We start from the raw sequence: 18841 nt of genomic DNA on the forward strand, positions 1-18841 counted from the left end.
ATCCATCAGGTAGATTAGATAGATTATAGTGAAATTTGGAGACACTGTAAATGTCAGCTGAAGATTTTAAATTGTGTCAAATTACCAAAAGGCAGATACAATATTTTAATTTGGATATTTACATTCATTTATTGTATTTAAGATTTCAATGAGAGCCTTCTTCAAGCTCAGAAATTCCTCTAGTCAATTCTCAAAATTCATATTTGAGTTATTTTAGTATTTTTACCATAGATCGCTAAACCCTGCTCACACAAATGCTACGTTTGTGAAAATTCAGCCCAATAATATGTAGCCTCTGTGTCTACTCACTCCAGATCACAGATAAACACACAGTGCTGCTAATTCGCTTTGGTGAAAGTTGAGCCACACATGATGATGAATGTAGGCTTTTAATATCCCATCATCTGATTAGTGTGCCATGATAATTCGTAATAAGTGTCGCACAGTTACATGCACTAGCCTGCATTGCCTGTGTTTCTGCGGTAGCCGGAAGCTGTGAGCTGATTGGTCGTCTCTGCTGAGGGTTGTTGTTCTCTCAGTGGTTCGGCTCGGTTCTCCTTCAACCCTGAAACTCACAGATGGATCAGTTCAGTGAGCAGAAGCTCCGTCTCTTTTCTTCTTTTTGCCATTTCCTTTTTCCTCCATTAGTCTTTAGACAGGCTGTTTACCAGCAACAAACGTCTGAGTTTAGGAGATAGTATGGACCTGTTGTCAGGGTTAGGTGTTAAATGTTTACTTTAGTGGTTTAATTTGCTTTATGTTCTTATCTTAAATTGTCATTATTCTGGTTAGTGTTAAATTGAGAGTTTGTTCATGATTCTTCGGGTGATGCCATTCAAGCCACCACTTCTGGATCTATAAGGATCCATACTTGTAACAAAGATGAAGAAACTGTTATTTGTTAAAGACATTTTATCTTGTAAAATTTGTACAAGGGCAAGCTGGACATCTCCAACTTTACCAAATTAAAAAGTAAAAAAAAATGTTCCATATTAGATATGTGCTTTCATTTGTCAGTACCATCAGCTGTCAATATTCTGATCAGTATTAAACTTAACGTTTTGAGGCGTAAGTTGTGTGAGCATACTTTAGCTTTGTAGGTCCAGTTAAAAATGACAAAATCAGACTTAAACCTGATTAACTGCATTATAACTATATTATAGTTATGATTTTTTTAAATTCCTTGCTTTATCTACAAGGCTAGAATAGTTAACATTGATATTTACAGATTCAGAAACCTATTATCATGGAACATATGGTGGTGGACATTTTTTATTGTAAACGTCATTGTTAGAAATGCTACAGAAATTACAGAAGCATTAAGTGCAGTTGTAATAAATAGTTTTCAGTTTCTTTATATTCTCTTGCTAGAATCATAAAATTGAACTCATTCTTACTCTTCTTGCTAAAAGTATATCACACCCTTTACATCTTCTAAAAGTTTGTCATTTCAAGCTGAAAAGGGTTGCCAGGTCAAGCAGAAACTTTATTAAATTCTAAATCTCAGATTTTTTTTTTTTATTATTGAAACGCATTTTAAAAAAAGTTGAAAGGCCATGATCAGCGGTTGGACCTAAACTAGATAGTAGCAGCTGTAGGATACTTTTTTAGTTACCAGCTATTCTCAGCAGCATAATTATCTTTATCATACAGTCTTCAAACGAAAAATATCAAAGTATCATATTTGTTTATTTGTGGGTTTTTTTTTTTTTTTTTTTAAATGCAATATTGGAAACCCTCCAACATGATTTTTTAGCTTCTTGTCAAATTATCTGCTATAAAGGGTCCTAAAGCCGTCACCTTTGATGGTAACAAACAATTCAAATGAACATAACTTTCCCTTGTTTTTGTTTTTACATTTATTTCTTTATTCATTTTTAGCATTTTCAGATGTTTTCTACTTTTTATTGAGAAGCACCGTATTAAAAAGAGTGTATTTTTCTTTCATGTTTACAGATTCTGGTCTGAGCAGTCCTCTAAGCGAAGCCGCTTTTGACTATGAAAGTTAGTCCCACCACCCACTGAGCTCTCCTCCTCTTTTTATTTGTGCATTTTTTTACTACTTCATCTGTCTTAGCACTGCCCCCATTTCAAAATAATTGCTAGTGTTCTCTGAATACATTAGAATACATTTGATTTCTTATTTCCCCCACAAATCGCAGATTCAGCACTAATGTTTTCACGTCTCATAACACGGCTTTGATTGCTGCTGTCGTTTTTTCCCTTTCTTTGGGTTGCCATGTCCTCACCAGCTGATGGGCTGCTTGTTGTTAATAATCCGCAGTGTAACCTCTCTCTCTTCACTGCTGGCCGTCACTGCTGTCAGTGCCAGCGAGGGGGATTGGTTGGGGGGGGCACGTTTTGTCTGCATTCCAACATCAACCCCAGCTCCTCTGGCACTCCTCCACTACCCCCTTCCTCCCTCCTTCACTGCCCCATCCCTCTTCTCTCCAACGGGTCGCTCTGCAGGCCCAGATAACGAGCTGAACTAATTAAATCCTCCACAAACAATAGTCTGACATTTGATCCAACATGTACACACACATTCACACACACATATACACACACAAGCATGAGACAAACGAAAGCAAAAACAAGGACAAAATAGGTTTTGTCTGTTTTAAACTGAGACATATCTTTTCTTTTTTATATGTAAATGAATGTGTTTGAAAAAAACTGCACTTAGAGAATGGAAATTGATTCACTTACTCTTTATTTGAAGGATATCTACATAGGTGCTTCATAACACATTCATAAGCATTGAATAATAAAGCTTATTAGCAGTAGCAGTTTATTATCTTTATTTCCTTTCCTTTTGTCAAATTACAATGAAGTGTGCCTAACGAAGGGTACTGTGTGTATGAAAGAAAACAGTCAACCACTTTAGTTTGAGGGCCTCAAATTTATTCATAGAACTGATGGTTCAAAAATAATTCTTAAATAATTGTCGTATAAACTCTAATATTTTATAAACAAACACAAAAGAGGGCAAGGCAAGAATCTGTAATAAAACACGTTTGTAATAAAGGCAAAAACAAAGGAAACACATTGTAGAAGGGATATCTAACTAAATTCAATACTCAGAGAAAACAGAGGGGTATATATACAGGGCAGACCAGGTGCAAACAATCAGAAGCTTGGGGAGCGGGAGTCCAGATCAGGCAGACTGTCAGCATCAGGGATAACACTCATAAGTAGGTGTATGTCTTATAATCTCCACTGCCTATGAAGAGGAGAAAACAGTTCCTGATATCAGTGTTCTAATTGTACTGTGTTATTAATCAAGCAAAGGTTCCCCATTTTAGTTTAAAGGCATCAAAACAAACATTTAAACTTTATATTTTAAATATGATGAAAAATTAGGTTCTTGTGTCACGGAATGTTCTTTCTTAATATAAAAAAAATATATATAAAATATATAATTCAATGCTTATGAGTGTTATGTGTTATAAATCCCCTTATGTACAATTTAAGTGTTACTGGGATTTCCTGTCATTCATTTCTGTCGTCTGTCAAAGGCTACTCAGATTGGAATGCGAAATTAGGGGTAGTTTGTTCCTGTAGAGTTTCCTGATCACATCTTGATTACCCAGGATGAGAAGATGACTCCATAGCAGAGAGAAAAGAACAGAAAAAAACAGAAGAAACCGTGGTTAGGGGATGGGGGTGGTGGGGGATGGCTGTGGGGGGTACTGAAACTCGTCCTTGAAAAAGACTTAGCATTCTATTGAGCTCAGCAAAGCAGTCTCGAGCTTGATATTGAATATCCTTCGAGTAAATACCCGCTATCCTCCGTGCAGGAAATAAGAGCACTGAAAGCTATTATTTGGGAGCCGCTGACGAGGAGGAATGAAAATTGTGCGTTAACCAGACGGACGGAAAGACGCTGCTGCTGCTTTATGTGCCACACGGAGAGAAGAAGACAAGGAACAAACAAACAAAAACAACTTTAGTACGCCGCTGAAAAATGGAATTGCTCTTCTGAGCGGAGAGCGGTTACGGCTATAGGAGAAGCTGTGATTGAACTCGAACCTTAAGCCAGTACTGCGGCGCATTACTGATTACCACTAAGAAGAACAGTGCATCTCCCTGTAGAAGAGCAGAGAACCTACTGACTGACTCAAATGCACTTATATTACAGAACAATGGGCAGATGATAAAACACCAACCCATTGATTTCTATTGTTTTCATATGTAGACACTTGAGCCTGATATAAAACTGTAGCTATTTCCATCGTTCCATCTGCTTCATGGTATTAATGATCTGATCTCTCAGCATTGGCATTCTAATTAGTTTAAGATGTAATAAATAGTATACCTAAATCATGGAGTGGCACTATATTATTTTTATTAGTTTAATTTAACCTTCTGGGGTCTGCAGCCTTTCCAGGTGTGTGGATATTTCTATTGATACAGTATATTTGCAATAATGCCAGTTTAAATGGAAGGCTATATTGTAAGTGATCTCACAATTATAATAATTCCCCAAAGTAAGATAGATTAAATCACAAATAAACCAATAACTGATGCCAGAAAGATGATAAACACACAAGTCCACAAGTTAATCATGGACAGAGGATGAAGAAAGGTTTCTCCAACTATCACTATATTATCGTGAAACATGTCTAAAGTAAGTAGGCAGAATTAGTGTCTTTCTTTTTTCTCTTAAATCTGGCTAATGCAATACACACTTTTATTATTTTTTTTTTTTTACTAATAATCGAACAATTTAAGCAAAAACTGCCATTTAAAGTTTTAACCTAAATGTATTAGTGTTTGTTGGAGCGTCTCTCTTTTTCTTAAGTAATAGTGTCAAGCTTCCACCTGAGAGCTACAGTAAAAAAGAGAGTTTACATCCTGTAAAAAGGTCAAAGCATGGTCAAGGCATATTTTTTTATGTATATCTACATAGTAAAAAAGCAGAATCTTTAATATTTCTGCTTCATTTTGAGTTGACCTATTCATCATATATATTTGAGACATGTTTTGATATTTGATATGATATTAATGTGATTATTACTATTTATTTAGGATTTTACCTTTTTTTAGTTAATCAAGAAAGTTTTTCTTCCTGTGACTCCTGTCTTGCTATCTGTATATTTCAGTATTTTGCAGCCATAATAGTTTCAAAGAGAAATATAAAATATGTATATACAAATCGATTGGTTCAGGAAGAGGTGATGGACAGCTGATGGCATTTTCTCTCTCTGATGGCTGCATCTCAGTGCCATTAGTTTAATGAGGAGCCATGTTTAGCAGCTCATTGGTGAGTTACTGTTCCAGTAACACAGTATGCTGCCTTTTACAGCAAGCGTGAAAACCAGAGAGAGCACGGCCTGCGTCTCGGGCCAGAGGCCGCGTGACATTTAGCGCGGAGGGGTTGGAACTAGAGGGGAAATTGAGGGTGGCTAATGTGATTATGCAGATTATACACACTTAATTCAATCACAGAAAGTTTTTTGGTGGGGGAGAAAGAAAAGATGACGATGTTTAGCCGAGTTCTGACCTCGCTCTGAGTCGAAGGCGGCGATGGCTAAAGCCCCTTTGTAAATGTTGGTATTAAAATTGGAAAGGCTTTCCCAGGCACGCATAAATAGACAATATGTCTCTTTCTCAGCGTTTTCTATCACACCGACAGCGTTCTGCTCGTAACAGGATTAACTCCCGGCATGCTTTTAGCTCCACATTGGCCTCTCTCTGGTTTATGGCTGGAGACGCGGTGCCATATTTGTGATTGCTCAGTCTGTTCACGGAGGACTGGGGGAGGGTATTAGTGGTAATGATGACTGCTTACATTGTTAGTGTTCAGGGCTAATAGAAGCGCTAATAGGAATGTGTGTGTGTGTGTGTGTGTGTTTGTGTGTGTCCACGGCCTGCGCTGTGCTTGCTTAGCTTTGGCTGGACTGGAGTAAAGCAGTGTGCACTGTGTCACCTTCAGGACTCTCCAAGCCCAGGCCAGGGCTCTACAGGGATTTTACTGGGGCTGTTTTTCAATCACATCAGACAATTTATTCATTTTTATCTAATTTTTATTGTTTAAATATAAGAATTAATGTATTTTTCATAGTAAACCATTTCTCTACTAAGTTTGCACAAGCTGACACGGTTCATGTTTTCTTCTCTGCCATAAAAGGAAATGCAAATGAGTCTTTTAGTCACACCCGCCTCTTTCTTTTGTGGGAAATGGGAAAGGTTTTGATTTACGATGTGCTTTTGATTACAATTCGTTAAATATTAGTACACTGGGAGATGATCTGTGTAGATTGGGAAATATATAGGCCTGCGTCAAAGCCTGTTTTGAAGTCGTTTCAAGTCATTGATTCTGTGAGCCTGTTTGAAAAAAGAGCTTTTTTGTAGACAGAAAACATTGCTGCTCGTTTTTGTTCCCCAGCTTTTGCACAGCAGAAAGGTTTCCTCCTAGCTGCACAAATCAGCACCGCGTAGCACCATCAGGCTCGGGGGTATTTTCTCGTCTTTTTTATTATAATAGAGCCAAAAAAAATGAATTTCATCGCTGTGCTGCTATTGTGAAGCTATTAAAAGCCACTCGTCCCAGTAGCATTAAGAAGTAATTGGTCTGTGGTTTCCCCGTCACCTTAGCAATTGCCCATAGGTCCTGCCTTTTATTTCCTTTGTATAAAAACGCCCGGTTTTGTGTGTGTTATTGGACGATCGCGAGTGCTCAGAATCAGAATTTGGAGCTCTGGCCTGGTCAGACTGTGTCTCTAACATCATACAGCATTTTATCCATCCTAAATGTGTTCCTGAACCCTCCCCACCACCAATACCACCCCCCTGAGCACCCCTGACCCCAGCGCACTCTCAGACCGCACCACTGTCAGCCCACCCCCTCTGGTTGGTTGCGTTTGTCTGTTAGCAGCTTCTCCATGACTGTTACACTGACTGTCTCTTTCTTTGTTCTGGTGGGCTTGCAGGTATGATGAATCACCCACCCATCCCCATTACAGAGCTGGCCGAACACACCGAGCTGCTCAAAGCCAATGACAACCTGAAGCTCTCCCAGGAATATGAGGTAAGGCTACTGGATGGCACCTTTATCCATTGCTATTAATACACAGTGTCCAGGCTTGTCTAGGTGGTCCCTTGGTGCAACCCCTGCTGACAGGTACCTCTATTGATTAGGATGCTTTCTAGTGACCACAAAGATACAGGATGGGCTTCAGGATGACCTTTAGGATTTATTCCTTATTAAACTTTGAGTTTGAGTGCTGAAGCTCCATTGATTCACTTTGGGATGTGTTTGGTAGTAAGGAAGGTCCCTTGGTAGTAGTGAAGCTCCATTGATCATCTTCGGCATGTGTTTAGTAGTGATAAAGATCTATTGATCAAGATTGGGGTGAGTTTGGTAGTGATGAAGCTCTATTGATTTATCTTTGTGGTAAGTTTGATAGTGATAAAGATCCATTGGACATATTTGGGATACATTTTGGTAGCTGTAAAGGTCATCTTTGTGGTAAGTTTGGTAATGATGAAGGTCCATTGATCATCTTTGTGGTAAGTTTGGTAATAATGAAGGTCCATTGATCATCTTTGAGATGAGTTAGGTAGAGATGAAGATCCGTTGATCAAGATTGGTATCAGTTTGATAGTGATGATGCTTCGTTGATCATCTCTGGGATAAGTTTTAATAAGTAATAAAGGACCACTGACCTTTGAGATGCGTCTGGTTGTGATGAAGCTCAGTTGATCATATTTGAGATGAATTTTGTAGTGATAAAGCTCCATTGATCCTTGAGATAAGTTAATAAGTAAGGTTCACTAATCACCTTTGGGATGAATTTGGCAGTGATTTAGCTATATTGATTATATTTGGGATACATTTTGTAATGAAGAATAAAAATTTTTTTGGACATAATTTTAAAATTTTAAAACATTTGGATGAGTTGGTGCACCACTGAACATTTTTAGACTAGCTTTATGGCTTTATTAGACACCCATTTTAATGTTTATCTTGGTAAATAGTCTTATCACGATGTCTGTGAAGAAAAGGTTCTTGTTCAGTTCATAAGATTGCTTAAACATTAAAGCTCTTTTCTGCCTCCTGAGTGAATTCAGGAAGCTGTGGCTGGAGCTGAGGTGATTTCACAGTCGTGGGCATCCTCGCTACCACAAAATTTCAGTTCAGACATCTTTCTCTCGTACTTCAAAGGAAAATGATTAAATGTCAGAGGTTCTAATATCCATAACCATTCGGTGCGTCTTGTGCTTGTACCCTGGAATAACACGTCTATGAATTGAGATGAAAAGGTAAGGAGACATGCAAGTTGTTCCTTTATAGAACCCCTTTACTGCCAGGAAGAGTCATAACAGAGGAAGCCTCACCTCAACCTAACCCCTGACAGAAAGAAGAATATAAATGTGCTTCTACCTGAAGCTTTTTTTTTTTAAAGCGTGTACAAAATCTCGGCCTATCCTCCAAGGCTGATAGCTGGGAGGCAGTCTTTGGAAGGTATGCCTTCGTTTACGTGCTGCGGGTGATAAATGGCCGGCCTTTCATCTCGGAGCTGCTCCTGCTGTAAGATTTAGCAGCGGTGGGGCAGCTGTCCTGAAGATGTGCAGTGGCGCAGCTGTCTGAACTCGGAGACCGTCTCCGATCACGCTGCTGGCCACAGGAATGAAATTGTGCTGCTGATTAGAAATGGGGATTGCTGAATCAAGCTCGTTTGCATAGAGCATCCTCCTCCACCACCTGCCTTTTAAATTACACTCTGCTAAAGCTCTGCAGCCATCAGCCCATCCGATCCGGCAGTTCTGCAGCCTAAACAGTGTCCAGCGTTGAGCTCGGGCACAGTGACCCTCAATTTTTAAGCCAGAATGATGATTGGTGCTCTTAGTAAAGTTTCAGAGAAGTTTTTTTTTTTTTAACATGGCAGCTTTAAGTCCACCAAAACTGGCAGTTCTACTGCTTAGTATGTCCAACATGGAGCTCGGGCAAAAATAACCATCACTTTTTAAGCCAAAATAGTCAGTAATGCTCTTATTTAGTTTAGCTTAGTCCTAGGCCTCAAATGATGTCAATGTGCTAAAACAGGTCTGGTGCCTGGTAAAGTTTGCTACTTGCTGCTGTGATACAAAAGCCTCCGAAATGGTCATTTGAGTAAGTTTTTTATGGAACTTTTATTTTTAAGACATTTTAAAGCATTTCTATTGGTCCATTCAGAACTAAAACTCAAACAACACAATGTTCAGAACAACATTATGAACGTGGGCATTCAGGAATATGCCTTAGAAGGCATAACCCCCCACAGTGGACAGTGCACTGGGTGATGGTGTCCTGTGATATCCGTCTAGAATTGTCCATGCAGACTTTCAAAAATCACATCCATAGTTCACAATTAGTTCAGGAGGCCCCCCCACACACATACCTTGCAGACCATTACAGTGATTGAATACTCAAAAGGCATATTTGACGTTTTAAAACCATTTTTAAATAAAATATTTAACCACATAAGCATCCAACTGTTATCAAAATGTTGTCATAAATCATGGGAATGAGGTTTTCCTAATCATGTAGCTCTACAGGCTACTCCAGAACTGCCTTAGAAGGCAAATGAGACATGTTCACAGCAGATGTAGAGATGTTTCAAGTTTTCATTTTGGACCAAGTTCTCCTTTAATTAATCTTTAATAGACTTTCTTATGGAGTTTCTGACACTGTATGGTTTTCTGTGATCTATGAGCATGGATTTTAAAGCACACTGCATAGCTAAATCAGTAGCCGGAGGCTTTGTGAAGCTTGACTTTTCTCCATTTTTGTAATAAAGAAGTCATTTTGGAGCTCAACATTTTAAATTTGACCTCTGAATGTTCTCAAAGATAGCTTTCTCAAATCGACTGCGATCATCATCGACTAGCCATAAGCTTTATTAATCAAATGCAGGTTTTTCGTTGAATCACAGCACATTCCTGTAGCTGCTCCACAATGTGATTTGTTAATTTAATGACGTATTGAGCTCCATAAAGCGACAGATTCGTCCTCGCCGAGACAGAAGCCCACACTTCGGCCACATTTCTGATTATTCTGTCAGAGTAAAAAAAGAGAGGGGGAGAGAGAGAGAGAGAGATGCCAGTGAATGTGTGGTCTCTCTCTCTCTCTCTGACTCTCCAGAAAAATAAATGACTGAATTAAAAGGAGAAGTGTAATTTTAATTTTGTTATTTTCTTGATAAATGGCTGCTCATCTGGGCGCCGTAGTGTGCCAAGCGGAGCTGAGTGATTGGTTTTTAGTAGCAAGCTGTGCTGAAGGAGAAAGATGAGAAAGAGAGAGAGAGAGATAGAGAGAGAGAGCAGGAGAGAGAGAGGGGTGAGGAATTCCATTCCTGGAGGTCTAGTTCTAACATTTTTGCAGTTTCCTGTTCGATCACCTGCCTCCACTCACGGAGGGCTTGATAATAATAAGCTGAGTCAGGCCTGTTCCACGTCTGCTGAAGCAGAGCAACGGCTACATGGTTACATATTGTGGGAGTGATACAACAGTATGTACTCTTAAACAGTTTTACACTGACATGGAACAGAAAGTAGTATAGTATCCCATGACTTTTGCCTTGTCTCATAGAAGCCAAAAAACATTGCACTGAACATGGAGATATGTTTGTGGGGCTTCCTGCATTGAATGTGAATGTGATTTCTGCCACATGTCAGTTCTTGTCACTTGACGCTTTGCACGGACAACTCGAGCCAGATGCTGCCAGTCACAATCATTTGTTATAATGTCTTGTCATATACTTCTAGTACACACAATACACGATGTTGCCTTGCAATGAGTACACTGGCCAGAGTTCATCCTCACTCACAAGATAGCACCTCACAACCTTTACATGTTTGGGTTTTCCCCAACTGTCCGAGCCCTGAGGTAACACTTTGATCAATGATCAATGTGCATTCTGCTATTCCATGACTTTTGGCATCTCAGAAGGACTGCTAGATTTTTTTTTCTTATTCAAATGACTAATAGCTTGCTTACAGGCATATTATCATAATTAATCTACAAGGCAAAAAACGGACCAGCACCTTCATACCTGATGGCGATGGTCAAAGCCAGATCTGCACCAAGAGCTCTTAGAGCTTCCAGTACGGCTCGGCTCGAACCTCCATCACTCAAAACACACAGAAAACAGACATCCAGACTCTTCTCTGTGCTGGCACCAAGGTGGTGGAATGAACTTCCACTGGATGTCAGAACAGCAGAGTCACTCACAGTCTTCAAACGTCGACTGAAGACACATCTTTTCAAAGAGTTCCTAAACTAATAAAAAAAAAAAAAAAAAAAAAAAAAAAAAGGTTCCTAGGGTTCTTAACATGATTAAGCTCTATGTATCTCTTGATCCTAGTCTACAAACTAGCTTTGGATATCTTAAGTAACTTTGAAGCACTGTTGTAAGTCGCTCTGGATAAGGGCGTCTGCTAAATACCGTAAATGTAAATGTAATCATTTAATCTACAGTTAATACACAGTTCCTCACCTAAATTAAGCTTGAACCTAGGCTATAAGATATTGTAAATAGTATTTTAAAGCTTCAATAAATTAAAAACACTTTAATTTAGTCCCAGACTAAGTTAATTCCATGTCTGTAAAAAAAAATAATCTTGGAATATATCCCAATTTGGAGTTCTCAGGCTGTAATAAAGTACCCCAGCCAGCAGGGAGTGCTGTAAACATCTCCAGAGTTCTGCCTGTAATCACTGCAAGCAAAACTGCCATATCAAGCCACTTATTGTGCCGTATTTAGCCCCAATTTCAGCGCACGTCGCCACGGTCCTAAATGAAAACATCCTTCAAGCCCCAAAGCTGGGCGAGAGAGGCTGAGAGAGAAAGAGAAAGAGGGAAAGAGAGAGAGAGAGAGAGAGAGAGAGAGAGCCATCAGCACTGCAAGCTCAGAATCATAATGGAATACTAAATTACCCCGACGGGGAATAGAATATTTATTCAGAAATTCTCACATAGGGAGTGCGACGGCATTTATCTTGCAAGCGTCAGGGCAGATACCACCCCACCCCCCCCCCCCCCCACACACACACACACACACACACACACACACACATTCACACACACACACATTCACACACGTCCACGTTCACACAGTCCCCCCTCATCTATTTTCCCCTCGAGGAAGAGCACAATGCTTTATCAATATTTCCGCTGCTATTATTCACTGTCTGTAGAGTGATGTGTCTGAGCATACCTGGTAAGATGTTCTTCAACAATGGAACTACTGCAGCAACAGACTGGCTTTTAATTACATTCCTCTAAAATCAGAGTACACGAAGATCTCTCTCTCTCTTTCTTTTCTTCTCTCTATCTATCTCTCTCACCCTCTTCAGTTCTTTGTGTTTTTAGTAGTGCTGATGTGATGCTGCTGTGGAAACTTCATGAACAACACTGACCCTGGATGCTCTCTCTCCTTCCCTGTCTCTCTACAGTCCATCGATCCAGGACAGCAGTTCACTTGGGAGCATTCCAACCTGGAGGTCAACAAACCCAAGAACCGCTACGCCAACGTCATCGCCTACGACCACTCCCGGGTCATCCTGGCGCCCATCGAAGGTCAGCATCCAATTTACATGATCAGAAACACATCACAAACTGGGCGACACTATTTACTGTACACTGTAGGAACAAAAGTATTGGACATGCTTTTGACTCTTTCCTTTTAGGGGGGGGGGTCAGGTAGGCATGGGATCTGCATGGGTTTATTACATGCATTTTCTCCTGAGACCCTGTTGGACTTCCCAAATGGACCCTATCATTACAGCCCCCCTCCCATATAGGCTCCCTGTGCAATGTACAACTCAGATGGAGCGCATTAAAAAAAAAAGAGGAACCAGCGCCATACTAATGCTTATGGATTTAGAATAATATGTCATAAAAACATCTGTAGGTATAATGTGCAAGTGTCCCAATACTTTTGTCCATATAGTGTTTTGATATAAAGTTTATATCCATATAATTTTAAATATTCTTAGGTCTTATTAAATCTGTGAACAATGATTTTCTAGATGGCTAACACAAGCTATGATCTACACTTTCTAACTGTACTTCAACAAGATGAAGCTGATAAAGTGGGCACAATTAGATAATCAACAATACAATACTTTGTACTGTTAAATCATCAGAATGCTCACTCGAACAGATGCTTGTAAACATAGGTACAGTAAAAAGTAAGAATTTTTCATTTTGAAGAAATCAGATGAGCTTGTTTTACCAGCTTAGCTCTTGACCAGCATTTTTTCAATGGTTTATAAATGATCAAACCAATCAAAACCTTCAATAACCTTCCTCTCATCTTATAGTGTATAAACACCTAAAAGTTCTGTTTTCTTCTCTACAAATAAAAGAACTGCAGCAAGTTCTATAAAGGTTGTTCACCTGAAGTTTGTTTCTCTAATAGCTGTGGCAAAAAGCAGGAACTGTGATTTCTTTTCAAACTCATTTTCCAAGAAGCAACAGATTACATCCGTCAGACCTCCCAGAGCTATTTACCACACCGCGGTTTTGTTTATCCTTCCTTATTTCCATCATTTCACCTTGGAATTTTTTTTAGCCTATTTAGCGTAGCCCTAACACAGCGTAACAAAATCATCCCAAAGACAGCGCCCATAAATACATAAATTAATCAACTTCGAAATTTCCATTTTACAGCGCAGTGATTTTTGCCATTAGTTGCAGCAGCGGAACGTTTCGCGCACTCCACCGTCTTTTGTTCACTTAGCTATGACTAAAGCTCTGTGCTCCGCCGCCACACGAGCCGCTTCTTAATTCCCCCCACCCCCACTCTGATTACTAATTTCTGCCTTTTTTCCCCTCTGTTTTGGTGGAGCCTGAAAATGAACCCAGCCAAGTGTTTCATTGCGCTTTGTTAGAGTATGAAAACAACAATTTGGTGCTGTGGCCCCATGTTTGCTTGTTTTGTGAGGCTTCAACTGTATAATAATTAACTCAGCCTTTTCTTCTATTGTTCTACAGAGGATAAAACCAGACAGTCACCCTAAAAAAGCTGCAGCAGACATAAAATTGGATTTGATTTAATAGGCGTTAATTCAAACCCTGGAGCTCATTATTTGTATTGTTTATGTTGCTATTGCAAGTCATTTGGCCTATTGAATATTTGCATATATATATATATATAAAAGCATGTGGAGACAAACATCTGCACATTTTAAATACAAAAATGTAATATTATTATTACATTAAACAATACTATTATTGTATTAAACTGATATAATATTTAGATATGACAAATTCAGTTTCTAAAATGTGCCCAGAAATGTAATATTTTTCGTTCTTTTTTCTGTAAAGGGTTTTGATGTGATGGGCATCCAAATCCTTTTACATCTGTGTGTTTTTACACCACAGTCTGATGGAGGCTGTGGCTTGAAGCTGGATGGACACAGCAGCCGGTCATGGATCACTGTATCCAGACCCTTTAGCCTTACAGGCAGCGTCCAGTGGGAGATGAGGGGGGCTACTTTAGGAGGAGATTTATTGTTGGCTGAAGCTGACAGGCTGCCTGAGAGGGCAGAGAGAGAGAGAGAGAGAATTTACCCCAGCACTGTATAATTCAGGCTTGTAGCGCAGTCTGGAACAGGCCCTAAATCAGACCAGAACCAGCCTCAGATCTACCAGCCTCTATACAGTAGCGAGAGAGAGAGAGAGAGACTCGGGCTTCATGTCTTTTCCTTATTTCTAGTGATGGATGTCCATCTCAGATTCTAAGAAGTCTCTTCTGCTGTTGGATCTTAAAACAGATGCCCTCAGTTTTTAGTTTAACAATTTATTACTAGGATAGTTCTTGGTACAAAAAATGTATACGATTTTTAAATACAATTTAGCCACACAGCACTCTGCATGTCTTCCTAACCCTAACCCTAATGCACATTTCACATCCAGCCAAACAAACAGTTGTTTAATTTGATTGTAAAGGAAAATTGTACTGAAATGAAGAAATATCTGTATAATTCTCCTTCAAAATGGACATGAGAAGCAGTGCCTCACAAAATAAGCTAAGGAGACTGAGGGTCCACAACACACCTTACTTTACGTACTGGGGTTTTGAAATCTTTAAAGATTAACCCCTTAAACTTCTTAAAGGCAACAGTGGTCTCTGGCATTTTCTCCTTTAATTTAACAATTACAACAACTCAGCCAGTTTGCTTTGTTTTGCATGTAGTTACCAATGTACAGTATGTAGTGAGGGGCTAAATAGTACAAAAATAAATAAATAAATAAATCTGTAATCATAAAATATTTTCCTTGAAGTTTGTGTTGTAAGAGTATTTTAGAATTTTTTTTTTTTGTGTGAGATGTGAGAAGATTTAAAAAGATTATATTCTAACCTAATGTAATATTTATCCTCTTATAAACTTTAGAATCCTACTTTTGATGTAGTTAAATATTAACACCCAGCAGGTCAAGGCTCTATTTAAATAAAATTTTGTTCTTACAGAACATCTTTATATTTTTAAATGTGAGATTTTAATAGGACACTGACCAGAAAAATCTGACTTCACAATCAATGCATTTTATTTTATTTTTTTTGTATTAATGGTATTTTTACATTTTTGATGAATAAATATTCACTGTTAGCATTTATCTTTAAGCATATTTCTCTCACATCGCTGTCCTTCCCTCTCTTCTCTAATCCCAGGCATAACAGGCAGCGACTACATCAACGCCAACTACATCGACGGCTACAGGAAGCAGAACGCCTACATCGCCACGCAGGGCCCTCTGCCTGAGACGTTCGGGGACTTCTGGAGGATGGTGTGGGAGCAGAGATCAGCCACTGTGGTCATGATGACACGATTAGAAGAGAAGTCACGGGTAAGCCTCACTAAAGCCTCAATCAAGCCCATCTGTGATTAATTTATTAGCTTAATCAAGCCGGTTGATTAGATTTCATCCATTTTCAACTCATTATGGATGATAATGTAGAAATCTGGTCCATGTTATGCATTTGTTTGCTGCTAATATTGTAATAAGGTTTGATATTATGCTGTGGTTTGGGGAATAGGATGAGAATGTTTTCTTAAAGGGGAAATTCACACATTGTTTTGAAATTTTGCATATTAAATTGATTAAGGTAGAAACAGATTCAATTAGAGGGGGCTTTTTTCTTTCTGAAAATTTTAGACTCAAATTTTATGTCTAAAACACAATATAATATATTTTCAGAACTATTTTTCAACATTAATTCTCTCTTAATACGTTTCTTTAAAACCGCACATTTCACATCCAACCATACAAACAGCTGTTTAAATTTGATTATACAGGAAATTTTTACTGAAATGATGAAATATCTGTATAATTCTCCTTCAAAATGGACATCACATGCAATGGCGTGCAAAATAAGCTGAGGAGACAGAGGGTCCGCAACGCACTCAGCTAGACATTATCTCAGCTGAAATGTCATCTCTGGCTGAGTGAATGAGAAGAAAGAATGTGAAGATGGCGCGAAAGAGAGCGACTCTTTCACTCCAAATATAGACGATAATTATCTCCCTCTTCCATCTGGATACCGCGGCCCATTTAACACTGAGAGAGGGAGGAATCCCTTAGTGGGAAGCTTCCCTTTCACCAAACACAGCTTTCCATAATCAGGACCACAGAGAAGCTAAAGTTCCAGCTAAAGGAGAACGTTAGAAGAATGTTTAGCAACGTTTTAAAAAGGTTTCAACAAGTTTAGCCGTAATGCTACAGAAACGTGACATAATGATGTTTGAATCGCACTGTTATTAGAACATTTCTTAGATATTGGTCACAGCTAGATGAATACTAACATTATGGAAAAGTTCAAAGTTACATTCCCAAGTGATGTTGCACTGACGTTACCAGAACGTTTAAAAACATTGGATAAATAGGTTTTATAGACATAATGAAAACTGGACACATTGAACATTCTATGTTCATAAATTGTAACATTCAGAAAACATTTTTCTAACCAGAAATTGTTAGCTGGGGATCCATCTCCATCAGCCTCTTCTCATGGAACTCCTGGAAGCTTAACTTCAGGCTCATTATTCAGCCATCAATTTTAATGCAGTGAGTCGACCACAAATCAAATCCACAGTTCCTCCCCTTCCTAGTCCCAAAGCAGTTGATCAGTCTGGACATGTCTGAAGTTTGCTGCTTTAGGTTTACACTGTGACAAAAAAGCTCGGCAATGGCTAGAAAGTTATAACTAGCTATAATATAATACTTCTTCATACGTTTTTATGGAGGATTATACTTGTTGCAGCAAAATGCTGCAGTTAATACTTAGCAAAATAATTAGCACAGCTAGGTAAAAGCAGCTATAGCATTTTTATAGCATTATTTTTCCATGTTTTTAGATAACAGCCTGTTATACAAAGTAAAAAAAAAAGCACAAACAAGACTGTTGAAGGTCTTTGTAACAAATGTAAGGGCTGAGTGCTGACTTGCAGATAAGCAGTTAGCATTAAGCTAATCTAGTTTCTAACAACATTAGCCTTGTAGCTTGTAGCCAATGCAAAGCTACTTGACATATTAACTTATCCTATGACTTGTCTGAGAGACGACTCTCTGCTGTCCCATGGAAGATTCTTTGATAGATTTTGGAGCATTGTTGTGAGAATTTGATTGCATTTAGCAGCGTTAAGAGTGTTTGTGTGGTCACGATGTTGGATGATGACCACTAATTTTTTTATTACATTTTTATTAAATAAAGCACCATCTTGCAATGAACACAGTTTCACAGCTGCACAGCTTAGTGCTTGGGGGCATTATACCCCTCTGGCCTACATCTCACATGGTGTTGTTTAGGCATGGTGCCAGTAGGTTCATGTTTATCTTGACAAGTTGTATGTGTGCATTTGCACATCTGTGACAGCAACACAGTAAAAATAAATAAGATTAGCAAAATGCAATCATCAGAAGGGGTATCCACACACATTTGGACCTGTAGCACAGGTCATTACAGATGAAGGAGTTAATTACACCCCCTCTGCACGCGCTACAGTTATTTCCATCCCTCCATCTCTTCCTCCATCCACTCGGCCCGCACGCGGCGCATTAAGGCGCTGTCAGATGTGATCAGAGTGGAGGGCTTCAGGCCGCAGTCAGCGTGAGCGCAGGGGGACGCGTTAAACCTGCACATTTTTCAGCGGGCGTGCTGTCACATCGCATCAGAAGGCAACCCGGCCTGATGCCCCCGCTGTCCATTCACTGTCGGCCGGGGGTCCGTCCCTGCAGTGGTGGTCTGGGAGGGGGCAAGAAAACATTTGCTGGGCTGATTGATATAGCCCTGGCCTGGGGGTGGGCGAGATGTGGGGAGGTGTGTGGGAGACACCGGCGGCTTGTGCTGATTTGAACATCCACTTGTCAATCAGATCACACACCCAGCAGTAAATCTGGCAGGAAGTGAAGCAGGACAAACTCGATTTTGTTTGTCTGACTGGAGGAGATGTTTCCAGACTCTACAACCATATGTTGAAGATATATATGCAAAAATGTAGGCACCCCTGGTCAGAGAATTGAGTAAGCACAAAATGAACTTCACATTTTTAATACACATCAGATAACTTTAAACACATATACCACTGTATCAACCATATCTCCCTTTTTTTTTAAATTACTACTTTCTCTATTTTCTCCCCAACGGCCAGTTACCCAACCCAGTCATTAGGACTTCCCTTTATCACTAGTGATGCCCCAAGACAAGCACATGCCTCCTCCAATACATGTGAAGTCAGTCACCACCCTGTTTTTTATCTGCTGCTGATGCACTATTACCGAATAGCATCAGAGCACACTCTGAGGAAAGCGCAGCGACTCAGTTCTGATGCCTTGTGCTGATCAACATCA

At 39.4% G+C, this 18841-nt stretch overlaps 1 protein-coding gene across 15 annotated transcripts in view; it reads left to right on the forward strand.

Moving 5' to 3' along the window:
- ptprsa (protein tyrosine phosphatase receptor type Sa) overlaps positions 1-18841 on the forward strand; it is a 310811-nt gene that overhangs the window by 269929 nt on the left and 22041 nt on the right. For 9 of the 15 annotated variants that reach the window (XR_007424918.1, XM_022669860.2, XM_022669861.2 and 6 more), the window contains 4 exons: positions 1957-2004; positions 6936-7033; positions 12442-12565; positions 15666-15841. Coding sequence is in view for 14 of the 15 variants with exons in the window: in XM_022669860.2 (XP_022525581.2) it covers positions 1957-2004; positions 6936-7033; positions 12442-12565; positions 15666-15841 (446 nt within the window). In the remaining variant the exon portion in view is untranslated. The remainder of the gene's footprint in view (positions 1-1956; positions 2005-6935; positions 7034-12441; positions 12566-15665; positions 15842-18841) is intronic. The other 6 variants (XM_022669866.2, XM_022669868.2, XM_049465929.1 and 3 more) reach the window with 1 other exon arrangement.

This window comes from Astyanax mexicanus, chromosome 16 (assembly GCF_023375975.1).
Source record: "Astyanax mexicanus isolate ESR-SI-001 chromosome 16, AstMex3_surface, whole genome shotgun sequence".
Taxonomy (NCBI): domain Eukaryota; kingdom Metazoa; phylum Chordata; class Actinopteri; order Characiformes; family Acestrorhamphidae; genus Astyanax; species Astyanax mexicanus.